General features: G+C 54.6%; 8 protein-coding genes across 8 annotated transcripts; 1 reads left to right on the top strand and 7 right to left on the bottom strand.

Annotated features, from left to right (window-relative positions):
• Positions 1-712: 712 nt before the first annotated feature.
• GNI_165590 (hypothetical protein) lies at positions 713-1,390 on the bottom strand (the record flags this gene model as incomplete). Its single annotated transcript, XM_011134890.1, has 1 exon — positions 713-1,390. One exon carries the CDS (start codon positions 1,388-1,390, stop codon positions 713-715), a length of 678 nt encoding a protein of 225 aa, XP_011133192.1.
• Positions 1,391-2,496: 1,106 nt separating this feature from the next.
• On the bottom strand, positions 2,497-3,117 carry GNI_165580 (hypothetical protein; the record flags this gene model as incomplete). The annotated part of the gene is made up of 1 exon (XM_011134889.1): positions 2,497-3,117. One exon carries the CDS (start codon positions 3,115-3,117, stop codon positions 2,497-2,499), a length of 621 nt encoding a protein of 206 aa, XP_011133191.1.
• Positions 3,118-3,860: 743 nt separating this feature from the next.
• Positions 3,861-4,823, bottom strand: GNI_165570 (hypothetical protein; the record flags this gene model as incomplete). The annotated part of the gene is made up of 1 exon (XM_011134888.1): positions 3,861-4,823. The coding sequence occupies one exon, from the start codon at positions 4,821-4,823 to the stop codon at positions 3,861-3,863; it is 963 nt and encodes a 320-aa protein (XP_011133190.1).
• A 340-nt stretch (positions 4,824-5,163) lies between these two features.
• Positions 5,164-6,423, bottom strand: GNI_165560 (hypothetical protein; the record flags this gene model as incomplete). Its single annotated transcript, XM_011134887.1, has 1 exon — positions 5,164-6,423. One exon carries the CDS (start codon positions 6,421-6,423, stop codon positions 5,164-5,166), a length of 1,260 nt encoding a protein of 419 aa, XP_011133189.1.
• Positions 6,424-6,763: 340 nt separating this feature from the next.
• GNI_165550 (LSM domain protein) lies at positions 6,764-8,808 on the bottom strand (the record flags this gene model as incomplete). Its single annotated transcript, XM_011134886.1, has 3 exons — positions 6,764-6,969; positions 7,085-7,564; positions 7,914-8,808. 3 exons carry the CDS (start codon positions 8,806-8,808, stop codon positions 6,764-6,766), a joined length of 1,581 nt encoding a protein of 526 aa, XP_011133188.1.
• A 237-nt stretch (positions 8,809-9,045) lies between these two features.
• On the bottom strand, positions 9,046-9,983 carry GNI_165540 (putative CorA-like Mg2+ transporter domain protein; the record flags this gene model as incomplete). The annotated part of the gene is made up of 2 exons (XM_011134885.1): positions 9,046-9,345; positions 9,426-9,983. The coding sequence occupies 2 exons, from the start codon at positions 9,981-9,983 to the stop codon at positions 9,046-9,048; spliced, it is 858 nt and encodes a 285-aa protein (XP_011133187.1).
• A 339-nt stretch (positions 9,984-10,322) lies between these two features.
• Positions 10,323-10,841, bottom strand: GNI_165530 (hypothetical protein; the record flags this gene model as incomplete). The annotated part of the gene is made up of 1 exon (XM_011134884.1): positions 10,323-10,841. One exon carries the CDS (start codon positions 10,839-10,841, stop codon positions 10,323-10,325), a length of 519 nt encoding a protein of 172 aa, XP_011133186.1.
• A 653-nt stretch (positions 10,842-11,494) lies between these two features.
• Positions 11,495-12,295, top strand: GNI_165520 (hypothetical protein; the record flags this gene model as incomplete). The annotated part of the gene is made up of 1 exon (XM_011134883.1): positions 11,495-12,295. One exon carries the CDS (start codon positions 11,495-11,497, stop codon positions 12,293-12,295), a length of 801 nt encoding a protein of 266 aa, XP_011133185.1.
• Between the last annotated feature and the right edge of the window lie 630 nt (positions 12,296-12,925).

The following is a 12,925-nucleotide window of genomic DNA, read 5'->3' as shown; positions in this document are numbered from 1 at the left end:
GAACGACAAAGAGTAATGATCCGGAGCCGGCCAATGCCGGAAAGGGCAGGTACAATTTTTAGTATGACGGAATACGGGCTTGGGCACCTCCCGTCCTACGAGGTACTCGGACGTGTCGATGCGTTTTTCGGAGATACAAGCGTTGACACTGTGTTTCTGTTCCACACGACCAAATCACGACCTAATTTGGTTTTCCTGTTTTGTGTCTGGGCTGTTCCAACGTCCTGGAAAACTGTGTCTGAGTGTTCCAAGATGCGGGAAAACTGTGCCTTAAGTGTGTCTTGACTGTATCAAACGATTCAGCTGCATCTAGATGCAGGGTAGTTACCCTTCCCACGACGTGCACGTGTCGGTGGGAGCACCGCGACGTTAATCAACGATGACAACTTAGACAAACTATCAGACCGCGTTGACATCCATTAGTGGGACCAGGAACCTTTGCCGAGTTTTCTTGCCGCTTCCGGAGCCGGTACCCCCACCATTTGCGACCAGGCGGGTCATATGTTCGAGCGTCCCCGAGCAGCCGGAAGCTGATCATCCCCGAGCGGACGCACAACAACGTATTACTCCATCGTTAAGAAACACCTATTACTATGTTCACGGACAACTCAACTCGAACAGACCACACCTTGCGTGTAATCTCTGTTTAAAAAAAAGGTAATGCTTGTGGCATAAACTGGCTGCTCGTCAGGCGGCCCGTACGGCCTACAAATCAACGCCTGAAGAGCTTAGAAAGAGCCCATCCGCGACTCGAGGCGCGACTCGATCCGGCGGATGGGCCCCGTCTCGAGCCCATGCGCGCGTTCTCCACTTCCCGCCACTCCGGAACGTTCCAGTTCGCTCTTCGTTCCAGCACTGGTTTCCATTCCTCGGGCACCAGCGCCGAGATTTCCTCGAATTCGGAAGCCTCTATCGGCCGGGTTGTAACGCCGTCGATTCTGTTTTGGGTGACCGGCTCGCCCGTCTCTTTGCACTCGCACATGAGACCTCGCAACGCGTGCTCCTGTTTTTCGCCAAAGACCTCCCGGCACAGCGAGACAACCGCCTCCCATGGAAGTCTCGCAATCATAAGCCGCGACATTAACTCTGCCTGGATTGTCGCCTCGGCTCGCCCGTTGTTCTCCGCCCCCTCCGGCCGCCATACCATCACCCGGCTCCAGCGACGGTGCCACCCGTAGTGCTTGCCTGAAACTGCCGCCGGCTTGCCGTCAATTTCAAACGCGCTCTTCGGTGCCAACGCCACAGCCATCACACTGCTATCACCAATTTGTATCGTCGCCACCTGCGCCACACAGTCGTCCAACTTCGGCTTGCTCCCATCTGGGTTTAACAACGCCGACAACAACTCACTACCCGGCACACCACTCACTTTGCCTTTCAACGCACGCATCTAATAAAAAAAAAACTGATAATCGCCAGTTCGATTCCAGCCCGCCCCTTTGGTCAAGGATTGCTGCACCGATCCGTAAGTTACGTATATGATGTAGCAAAGTCGCGATGAGGGGTCCAGCGCGATGTGTGTGTGACGCTTGGGGATGATAGCTCACATTACCACTCCTTTTTCTTCTCTAATTTGAGGCGTTGTCGGAGGGCCAAAATGTTGAAGGTGACATTTAGTCACGATTTATGTCCAGATAGGCTGTGGTTGGACATCCGGGTGGATGGGGGTTCGAATCTCGACGAGCTCAAACGCAAAGTTGAGCGCCACACCGGGACGGAGGCCGCTCATCAGAGGTTGGTCTTATTCGACCCGGAGGACCGAGAAGTGGGGGAGTTGATCGCCGGGCTGGCTGCCTCAGGCGTGGCCAAGGACGGCTATCGCATCCACGTTTTCGACGACGACCCCAACTCGGTGCTGCGGCAACTGGAGACGTCTCCGACTCCGCCAAAGTATCAACTGGACGAGGAGAGGTACAACGCCAGGACAGACACGGCCAGAGCATTTCTGAAAAATCTCCGAAAACATAGCGAAGACGCACGTCCAGGCAAGGAAGAGCGAGCTACAGCCAGGTCCGAGGAGGGTGAGTCCCAGGAGGTGAAGTTGTTACGGGCCAAGGTACAGAGCTCGTCCGTGGGGTGCACCATCAAGGCTACAGGCATCAACGGTCACGCCGTATGGACAGGAAAGATTAGCGAGTCTCTGGCTGCCCGCCTCCACCTATCGCCGGACAAGATTCACGTCGGTGTAGTACTGCCCAAGCAGCTCGGGTTACTCCACGGGGAAGTCCGAGACGAAGGCAAGATACTGTTCAGCTGCAAGGAGGACGAAAGCGCCGCTATGGTGCCGCTGAAAGACCTTCAACTGATCGATGAGCACATAACGGTTGACAAACAGGCCGCTCTGAATCCCATGGAACTGTAACCCGATAGACCCAGGATCGAGTCCCGCCAATGACCCGTGGGTGCAGTTCTTTGAAAAAGGATCAGAAGCAGTCGAGGAACCTGTAGCAAAGGCAGAGGGGACAGGGTGGAAAAGGTTCGAGCAGCGCGTTCGTTTCAGTGTTCCGCCAGGCCTCGAAAATACTGTCTGATGATGCGCTGCAAATTGGAGCTCGGCGGGGCCGGGTTTTGGCTGGTGCCCGGTATCTGATCGGGCCCAGTGTAGAGCGGTTTGTGAGTTGCTTGTTGTTGTGTTGGTGACTGTCGGTTTGCGGCGCCGACAAGATGCTTGTTATTGGAGTTCCATTCGGCATCTGGTATGTCTCTGCGTACTTGTGTCAATAGGGCGTTCCGTAGATCAGGGTCTGGTGTGAGTGCGGCATCTGTGTCTAGGTCTTGGAGTGGGAGCTTGGCGGGGTGGATGACCAAGACATCGTCTACGGCGGACAGGTGCCAGTCCGTGCGGGGTGAGTCAACGAGCGCGCTATGTGCGGCACAGACGGCGATGACCTCCATGCCTAGGAAGTCGAGAACAAATGAAGTGCGCACCGTAAAGTAGGTGTTTAGATCGTGGGTTCGAATCCATGCTGACCCATTTTTAACCAACACGTCCAACAACCGCTCCGCCACCAGTCTAGACAGGTCGTTCGGCCAGGGCTGCTCAACCGGGGGCTTAATTAAAAGATCGTGACATGCCTCCGTCGCCAACGCCAAGAGGATCAGAGTGCTGGAAAACATACTATAAGTTTCCACCAGAATTTTTAATGCAAAGATCGACTCATCTTCTGCTCCTCTTCGCCACCGCAGCGGCCCAAGCACTGTAACCACACACATGACCACACACATGACCACCGGGTGTTGAGAGAAGACACACGGCACACCATGGAAAGCAAGCGGGAAAGCAAGCGCTTGTAGGCCGAATAAAGAGTATGCCACTCAAACGATCATGACGAAACCAAGTCAAGTAATGATGGCCCTCGTCGGTTGTTTCTTCTCTCTCGCTTGTTGGATAGGTATGCATCCCGCACTCATCGACACGCCGCCACTCATCACGACATGCGGGTCATCACGCTCGTGCACTCATCATCGTTTCAGGAGTTTTGGCGTTATTCTCTGTCGACACTCCCTCCATCTATTTGGAGAAGACCCCTCCCATTGCGAAGGAGTTCTAACCGCTTTTCACCAGACTGCCTCGCTTTTCCGGCTAACCGGACGGTGCTAGCTAAGCGGACGGTCCTATCTAACTAGGACTGGAAGGGCTAACTAGCCGGGGCAACAACGCGGTGATCGATCGAGCCGACGACCAATCGGTTTTGACAAAAAACGTGCTCCATCCCGCGCATACCTCCATCCCGCGCATACCTCCATCCCGCGCATACCTCCATCCCGCGCATACCTCCATCCCGCGCATACCTCCATCCCGCACATACCTCCATCCTCGACTGCAGTGATTCTGTCTGTCCTGAGCAAACAGGTAGATATTATTGGGCGTTGCGATTTGGTGGTTCGTCGAACTGTGGTAGCTGCACGAGTCCAGAGTCGTCTGTTGGTAGGTCTGGTGGTGGTGGATGGCTGACATCGCCAGGACGGTTGCGTAGTATGCGAGCGGGAGCTGGGTCGAATTGTGGTAGTGGAATAGCTCCGGGTGCGTTAGCATTGGTATTGCGTGGTTGTAGTGTCCATGATTCATAGCCTTGAAAAGTTTCCTGTGGTTGTTGTGCTGCTTGTACTTGTAGGTATGCTTCATGACGTGCTGCAGTACCACGATCGAACATATCAATCGCTACCGTTCCCGGTACATTTTGTGCATCCAATACATTTCCACAGTCCAAGCACACGTGTTCGATACGCGCACCTGGCGTTGTTGGTGCGGCTCGTAATGCACGTCGTGGACGTCTTCGAACACAACCACAACTTTCGAACAATGGTGCCAAACATGGGAACAAATCTTGAAAGTTTATCAACAGATCATCCACTGGTCTTACACGACTAGGACCAGCACGTGTACCCCATACCTTAGCCGTAGCCGCACCCCGATCCCAATCACCTTCATCATCAGAATCAATTTCCACGGTCCTTCCTAATCTATCACGCAACGCAAAATCCTTTCTTGAACTTGCACCACGCGGAGATGCCCTTGGTGAACTTGGACCACCACCTAATTGACCTAATGCACTAGCCACCCACTCTCCAAACCCACCCTTCTTCACCGGGTGATGATGATGATGATGTCGATGACGAGCCTTCACAGGTGACACGGACAATGGTATGCCTCCAGACATACCTGACTGAACAGCCGCTTCGTTCACAACACTTGAGTATGCCGGGGTCACCCACTGTTCTCCTGTACCCGCTGGCGCTACATGGACTAGTCGCGATGAGTCGCCCAATGCTCCTTGGTATTGCATGCTGTCTGCTCCACTGTTCTGAAATACTACTGCCATTGACAGGTTTCCGAAATTCCCCCTCTCGGGCTTCCTGAATTCCCAAAGTCGTTGACGGTGCAGCCACCGTTGACGGTGCAGCCACCGTTGACGGTGCTTGGTCTTCTTTGTTGGTACTTACATATCTCCAGAGGCGACGAACAACGAAATAAAAAATAAGGGGATCGCAGCAGCGAAGCCAGCACGAAAGATCTACTTTGTTTCTTTTTCGTGGGAGCGCGTAGGTTGTGTGATCTTTCAAACACACACACCAGTTTGTGTATCGCTTTCCACCCACACAGATGTGCACCACACATGTGTGTACCACACATGTGTGGTGTATGTCACGGTGTGTTGTTCGTTAGAGTATCCAATGGTAGTGATCGCAAACGGTCATGAAGAGTGTAGCTTGGTCAGGTGGGTTGGTGTTGAGAAGTGGCCAGGAGATGGTGCATTGTAGCCAGAGTCGATGATGTAGTTGGAAGTTATCATTTTTGAGTAGTTCAACTCGTCTGAAGAGTGCATCACCTTTTTCTCGTGAGACGCAGCATCGGATGACGGCTTTGAGGAATTCGAAGAGACAGAGTGGTCCGGCGCCTTGTGCGGCGTGGCGGAAAGTGAGTTCACCTTCTTCTTCGGTAGCATCAGCGATAAACACACTGGTGTTATTCCAGCCGGGTATGTTGCCGGGTGTATTTCCAGGAGGCCGTGCACGTGGTGCGCTTTTGGAGACTAGATGTACTCCTGTGCTACGAACGTTATGCCGAAGTTCGAGCATGAATTGTCCAAGAGTTAACGTCTCAGCAAATACTTTAGCATCACGCACTAAGTATGATATCGAACTCGTGTGTCTTTGAGGCTGTGTCGGATGACAATATGCAATATGTTTCGCCGGTAAATCATCGAACGATATGCACACGGTTGTCTGAGCCGCGGATACACCAACCTGACCCAACGGAAGATTCCGCGATAACTCTTTTAGCAGAGGTCGGTATGTCGAACGGTCACGATTTACCAAACGGTTATCGAACAGTAACAATTTCTCGATTGTATGTCTCCACAGTTTTAAGTTAGTAGAGATCTCCGTCAATGCGAACAATGGCTTCAATAAACCCAACACCGCACAATGAACTTGTAACTGACAACGACGACATGTCATGCTCCAACGTACTATACTCAACAAATCCAAATAACCAAACACGCGTAACCATAACCCACCATCCAAACGACTCACTAACGCCTGATGTCGGATATTGTGCAAAACTGGTGTCAATAAAGGACCAACACTCTTACCACCAACACTCTTGCCACCAACACTCTTGCCACCAACACTCTTACCACCAACACTCTTGCCACTCCTTCCAGCTGCGCCCTGCCCCTGCACACTCGAAGTCTTAATCGGGGCCGCACTTCTCTTGCCATCCACCGTCTTGCCATCCACCGTCTTGCCATCCACCGTCTTGCCATCCACCGTCTTGCCATCCACCGTCTTGCCATCCACCGTCTTGCCAGCCACCGTCTTGCTCTTACCAGCCACACCCTTCTCACCTCCGCCTCCGGCCTTCTCCCCGTAGAGATCGAAGTCCTCGTAGTTTGCCAACGGCGCCCGAAATGTGTTCATTATGCACCTTCCCACAACACAGACCTTCCCACAACACAGACCTTCCCACAACACAAGCACGATGGGGCACAACCGCTCACACAACAGCCACCGCGCTCAGTCACCGAAACCAACCGGACGTCCTCGGTCTCGGCACCGGATCGACCACTCTCCAGCCAAGCCACCACTCTCTAGCCCACTGTCTTTATACATCTTTGGTTGGTTCCGAATCGATATTTTCGAACACATGTTCGCTCTTGCTCGCCTCAAGAGTCCCGCACGGGATTATCATGGCAACGTTGTTACTATTGAGCAGAATCTACAACACACCCGTCACCCCACCCTACCCCACCCTCCTTCCTTACCCTACCCCACCCTCCTTCCTTACCTGTTGAGGTGAATTCAGTTTCGGGTTTTTGCTAGGGGTGTCATTAATCCATAGACACTCAGTGCAGTCTTCAAGGATCAAGTTCATGAAGTCATCGAAACCTCGGAGCAGTCCCTCGATCTCATGGTCACCACGCAACAACAATACCAATACACGATTCCCAATTGCCTTGTCCAGGACTGCCAGGGGCAACAACATTTTCGGGCCAAAAAACCCCCGGGCGTAAAAGTGTCTGAAACAGTCAGTGAAAAGAGGACCAGCTCGAGGAGGCGGACTGCGCCATGGACGACCTACTCTGACGTCCAGCTGCAGCTCCGCGGCTGTCGCCGTTATGCTGTGGGTCCTGGTCTCGACCGTCCTGGTGTGAGTCCCGACTGTGGTCTTGTTCTTCGTCGTTTTGGGCGGGGTCGTCTTCGAACGCGGGGTCGTCGGATTCCGACAAGGGTGGTGGTCTGCTGGCCCACCAGGCGTCAGTGACGGAAGAGGTGGATCTACGATTGTCGCCTGGTGCGTTTCGAGCCCGGGGTTTGTAGGTACCAAGACGATTCGTATTAAGAGTCAGTGGGAAGATAAAGCCTACAGAAGCCAGGATCGCAGCAATCAGATGTCGCGATAAATCGAGACGCAACTGCACGACACTCATCACCCAAATCGCAACCGTTGCAGCAAACAACAACTCCGCCACCACGCGTCGCTGCGCATTCCCGCGAAGTCCAAGCGACGCCACCGCACTGGCAATCGTCTCCGGCAAAGTCCCAACCACCACCGCGTCGCCTGCCACCGCCGCGTACCGGACCGCCACTCGGTCAGACTACCACAGATGGGTGTATAACTGCTTTGCGGCCAGGTAGTACCTGTGGGGGGGGGCACGGGGGGGGACTACGCAGCGCCAGAGAGGGAGGGCGAGAATACACGGTGGTGAGAATTACATGATTGAGAGCGAGGTTGTGGCAGATGACCGTAGTCAGAGTGCCGAGCCAGAGCGCGAAGAGACGCGTTTTGTAAACATTGAGATCTCGTACTTCGCGCGCAAAGACGAAGTGTGGCAGCCAAATGAGTGCCGTGGCAACGTCTGCAGAGCAAAGGGTGGGGAGAAGACCAATGGTGTGGGGTGGGTAGTTACTTTTGGCGAGAAGTAGTCCGGGGGTGGTGAGGATGAGGTGGTTGTCTAGAGTAGCGAGAATGGCGGCGTGTATAGCGCCTAAATAGAAGAGGAAGAGGACGAGATATTGGCTTGCGTAGAGAGCGGCGCGTGTGCTGCAGGCTCCGCATCGTGGTGTGTGACAGGCGAGTGGCGGAATGCCGGTCCACCAACTAGCGGCGGGTTCGAAGGCGGCTGGAAGCAGTAGACGTGTCAGTAGTTGCATTCGCGGTGGGCGACGTAGAAACGGAGCGTAGTGGTTGGCGGCCAGCAATGCCGTAACGAGACACACGTCCGACACCACCAACTGAGTAGGCACCACCCGCACTCGCTTCACCCCCTGCAACCACGCCTCCGCGGGGTCGGTTGGCCCCCGTGCGTCGGTACTCACGCCCATTCCCAATGTGGTGCCGGCGGTGAGCCAGTTGCGTATGCGAGTGTCTTGAAGTACGAGTGCGAAAGACTGGGCACCCAGTAGGAAGCGAAGCAAGTTGTTCGGCGAGAAAGCGGTAAGGGCGGGAAGTCCGAGTCCGGTGCTGAGGATCAGGAGGGTTTGGCAGAGAGTGCGCGCACGGAGGTTGTGTAGTAGCGTCCAGGCGACGGCGTGCGCGGCGGCACAGGCCACACTAACCACAGTCGCACCGAGACGAGAATACGTTAACGCCGGCGCCGCCAGCAACAACAACAGGTGTATCGGCACTGTCAAAACCTCCAGGTCCACGGCCCAATTCGAAGCTCCGCCCCATGACCACGCTGCCCCCCAACGCAACAACCAAGGCAAACTCCAGCCACAGCCCAACGCTGTGAACGCGATACCCCAAACCACACGCCACAAACGACGCCAACGCACACGATTCCGGAACAACCACACGTCCATCCAAAACGAGAAACGAGTACGGAGTGCGTGTGAGGTCTGTGTCTTGACGCGGTTTTCCAGTGGTTACCCTTTGGCTCCTTTCACTCTTTCGTAGCGGTTTGCTACTTACAGGTTCCTTTGTAAGTTTTTCATGGGTGGTGGCGGGGGGGTAACGTCATGGGTGGTGACAGCGGGAGAGGAGGTAACGTCATGGGTGGTGGTGGCGGGAGAGGAGGTAACGTCGTGGGTGGGGAAAAACTATAGGGTGAGGTTTCGGGCGACGGTGCCGGTGAGGACCATAGCGAAGACAATGAGGCCGAGCATGATACAAGTGAGACGCCAAAAGATGTCTTCACGTTGCTCCAGCCCGTTTTCGAGATTCATTCCGAACAATCCTGCCACGGCAGAGACCAAACTGAGCACGACGCCGATTACTTGAAGGGCAATCTCGATTTTAAGCAACGTCGTCCGCGTCGTCGCCAGTTGCAACTGCATCATCTGAATCGTGAGATCCAGTGCGTCATCCGCGTCCTCGATTTGCTGAATCAATCCTTGAATCTAAGAGGTTAGATGTTAAAGAGGTTAGATGTTGTTAAAGATGTCAGGCGTTAAACATGTCCAGAAAGAGAAGGGCTTACATCTTGTTGGTAGCTCTCAAGAAGAATTTCTACATCTTCGGCGCCGGGTGAGTCTGTGGGTTCATCCCATTGGTCAGGTGCAGATGAGAAGCGTGATAACTCTAGGCGGCGTATGTCCTCTTCTGACCCGAGTACTTCAGTTAAACATTGTGCTATTCCTTCGGCTTGTGATGCTGCTTGTTGAAGTAATTTTTTCAGTTCGCGAATTTGATGTAACTTGCTTGAGCTTGAAGCAACGGATGACGAACTGGTTCTCATATGGCTGACAAGATCACAAGCTGGTCCCGTTTCCTCTGTAAGGCTTCTGATGACTTCGAATAGAATGCATTCCAATGCTAGGAATTCGAATGGTGATGCATCCTTCATTGCAGACAATCGTACTAATTTGCGTACTAAAGTTGATACACCATCCGAGCTTGCACCTTCATCATCATACTCTTCGTCTGGATTGAATGGTGACATCGCACCGCTACCTGCCATACTACCTGCCATACTTGCCACACCTGTCATAGCACCTGTCATAGCACCTGTCATAGCACCTGTCATAGCCCCAGCCATCGCGCTCGAAAAGTGAATCCCACTCCACACGTATCCCGGAGGCGCCAGTCGCTTAGACTCGACCTCTCCACGCGCCGTCTCCAATAACGGCTCCAGTAACGGACCCTTCGCCGGGCCCGCGATCTTCTGTAACTTGTCCAAAATTGCGTGACTCGCATCCCGCCTCATACAACCACCCCGCGAAGGTGTGTCCGCCAACTCGCCGCCCGATATCAAAATCACCTGAAACACTTTGAAACCTCACACACTTTCACACTGTGTGTGGCAACTACACACTGTGTGTGGCAACTACACACTGTGTGTGGCAACTGTGTGGAAATTTGGCACAAAACTGTGGAATTAGCGACTGACTTTGTCTTGTATGATCAACGCCTTGATTCCCTGAGGCATGTTCATCAGGACGCAACCGCGCCTGAGTTCGATAGAGGGCCTTTGACTCGCGAAACCGCCGCTGCAGATCTGGCGAATGTCTCTTAACTTGATACTGCCGCTTCGCGTCGCGTTGTCGCCGTCCAGATCGGCGGGGCCATCGGAGCGTACGCGGCGCAGTAGTTGGCTAGCGGTGAAGTACTCACGTTCGACCGCGCCATTTTGGATAGTAAGAACAGAAAGTGGCTTACGTCGCGCACAACGCTTAGGCGTAGACACCGGTTCACTGGCAACGGGACGCCAAACCTGCTGCGCCCAATGCACGTCTGCCGCCGTCTCATCCGGTTCAGAAGCGCTGCTCTCACGCTCACGACTCAGCACAACCTCGATCCCGACGCGAGCCGGCGACTCAGGCGCGTCCTTTAGAGCTGGTCGTAGCAACACAATTGCGTCCGCCTCCAACTCACGTTCGTGCACGGATCCCAGCATCCATATTTTCCAGCACTTTACTGGGCCGACTTTCCGGACCAGCACCACAATAATACCGGCCAGAAGACAGCTGCAAACTGTGTGCCATAGTCAACTGTGTGACAGTCAACTGAGTAACACCCAACAGTGTGCCAACAGTGCAACAGTGTGCCGTGATGACAACTACACGTAAGGTGCTTATGTCGGGTGTTCCCGACTATCGGTCAGTTGGTTACCGGTCGAGACGGCTTTCAGTGGCAGAGGCGGAGAACGTGTCGCCTTGTTCGGAAGGCTACCTCGACGCGACGCCGTTGCCGCGCACGCAGGAACGTGAGCGACGCGGGCCAGGGCGATTGCTGCGCACGGGCGCATTGCTCGCCGCACTGTGGCTCGCGATTCACTTGCTCGGCCGCCGGCTCGACCCCACGCGTCTCGCACTCCTTGGCCCCGTGACGGGGCCCCGGGTGTCCCTCGACCCGGCGGGGGGTTCCCTTCAGCCGTCGGGTTCTGTTCAAAATGCGGACGCTCAAGATCCCCCTGCTGTGGGCAATCAAGGTGCTACGCGCGCCGAGATTCGAACCGGAGTCTGGCCAGTTCCGAGTTTGGAGCAGCGCGCGACTGAGTACCTCGCAGTCATGGAGGAGCTGCAAAGCGTGAAACGTGCAGTGAGCGGCATGCAGCTGGAGCTGAATGTGCGCGCTGCACAGGTCGAGGCCCAGGCGGCGGCGCGAGCGACGTCGTCGGACTCGGTGGCTGAGGGTCGCGCGGAGGCTAAGTTGGCGGAGGTGGAGGCGAGGATGTTGGAGGTGGCGACGCAGGTATCAGCAGCCAAGCAGGCGGAGACGCGTGCGGCGGCGGCGGATCAGCAGATCGGTGAGTTGAAAGCGACCATCCGTGCGTTCGAATCCCGGCTGGCGCAATTGGATGCAGAGCACCGCAAATTGGAAGAGGCAGCGGCGGCTTCCACAACAACAGTCTCTAACTCACTGGATGGACACGGACAGACACGAAACGTGGCGAACAGCCGGTTAGGTGCGGCTGTGTGGTTCGAGAGAACAACGCCGGTAGCCAGTGGAGGTGTGTGGGCACCGTTGGCAGCGGCTGCACAGAAGCTATCGACACGATATGAGGGGGCGGGTATCGCCCTGCGCCAGAGCAAGATGAACCGTCCCGAGACCGTTCTCGACGAGGCGCCTGTCCGTGGTTACCGTGATGGTTTCTGCACACTCGAACCACTTGCTCTCGGCGTACATCTCGCCTACCCTCAGAAAATTAAAGCCTTACAATTTGAACATGTGACCGGTCACGACCATGCACCTGAAGCTGCCCCCAAGGTCGTCCATGTCCAAGCCTACACTGACGTCATTAGTGAAGACTCTCCTGTACATGCTACCTCCTACACCAACATTCAGTTCGACACTCACGGTGTTGCGCGCTTTACCGAAAGACTTCCCGAAGAAAAAATCACTAGGTAACGAAAGGAACACACTAGAGGGGGAGACACACACTGTCGGGATGACACCGTTTTGTCGCAGGCTAGCGTTCCAGTTCGAGCAGCGAGAAGGCAGTATGTGCTGTGTGTACCGTATAAGAGTTTTCGGCACCTTTTAGAATGAGTTCTGACGGTAGCACAACCGGACAGACAGACAGTAGTAGTTCGAACGACGGTGGCGGAAACCCCGGTGGCTTTGTGTTGACAGACAGCTAGCTAGGCTTCCAGCGCTGCGTTGCATGGTCCCCCCCCCCCGAAAAGAGAAAATGATCTTTAGATAACACCCGAAAATGAGGAATGGCCGGAGCTTGGATTCGAACCGAGGCATGGTGGGTTCGGACCTCGCATGTGAACACGGTGTGTACAATGGACAATCCGTACATCGACTCCGTCTGTGTTAACGGGTCTTCGTCGGTGCCGGCGCCAGTGACCGTCGGGGTGGGTGGGAGGTCATAAGATCTGACCGAAACAGTCGTTTGTAGAGTTCCTGTGAGAAAGCTTTGTTGCGCACGATGTGCGTTATCCCTTTGTAAAACAATTCACGCGAGGCAGTGTCTTGTGGTTGGTCTTGTGGTTGTAGTTGGTCTTGTAGTTGTAGTTGGTCTTGTAGTTG

The sequence above is a fragment of the Gregarina niphandrodes genome (genome assembly GCF_000223845.1).
Source record: "Gregarina niphandrodes unplaced genomic scaffold scaffold00053, whole genome shotgun sequence".
Lineage (NCBI taxonomy): Eukaryota > Apicomplexa > Conoidasida > Eugregarinorida > Gregarinidae > Gregarina > Gregarina niphandrodes.
The sequence above is the reverse complement of the archived record's forward strand: the minus strand, read 5'-3'. Positions and strand labels throughout refer to the sequence as shown.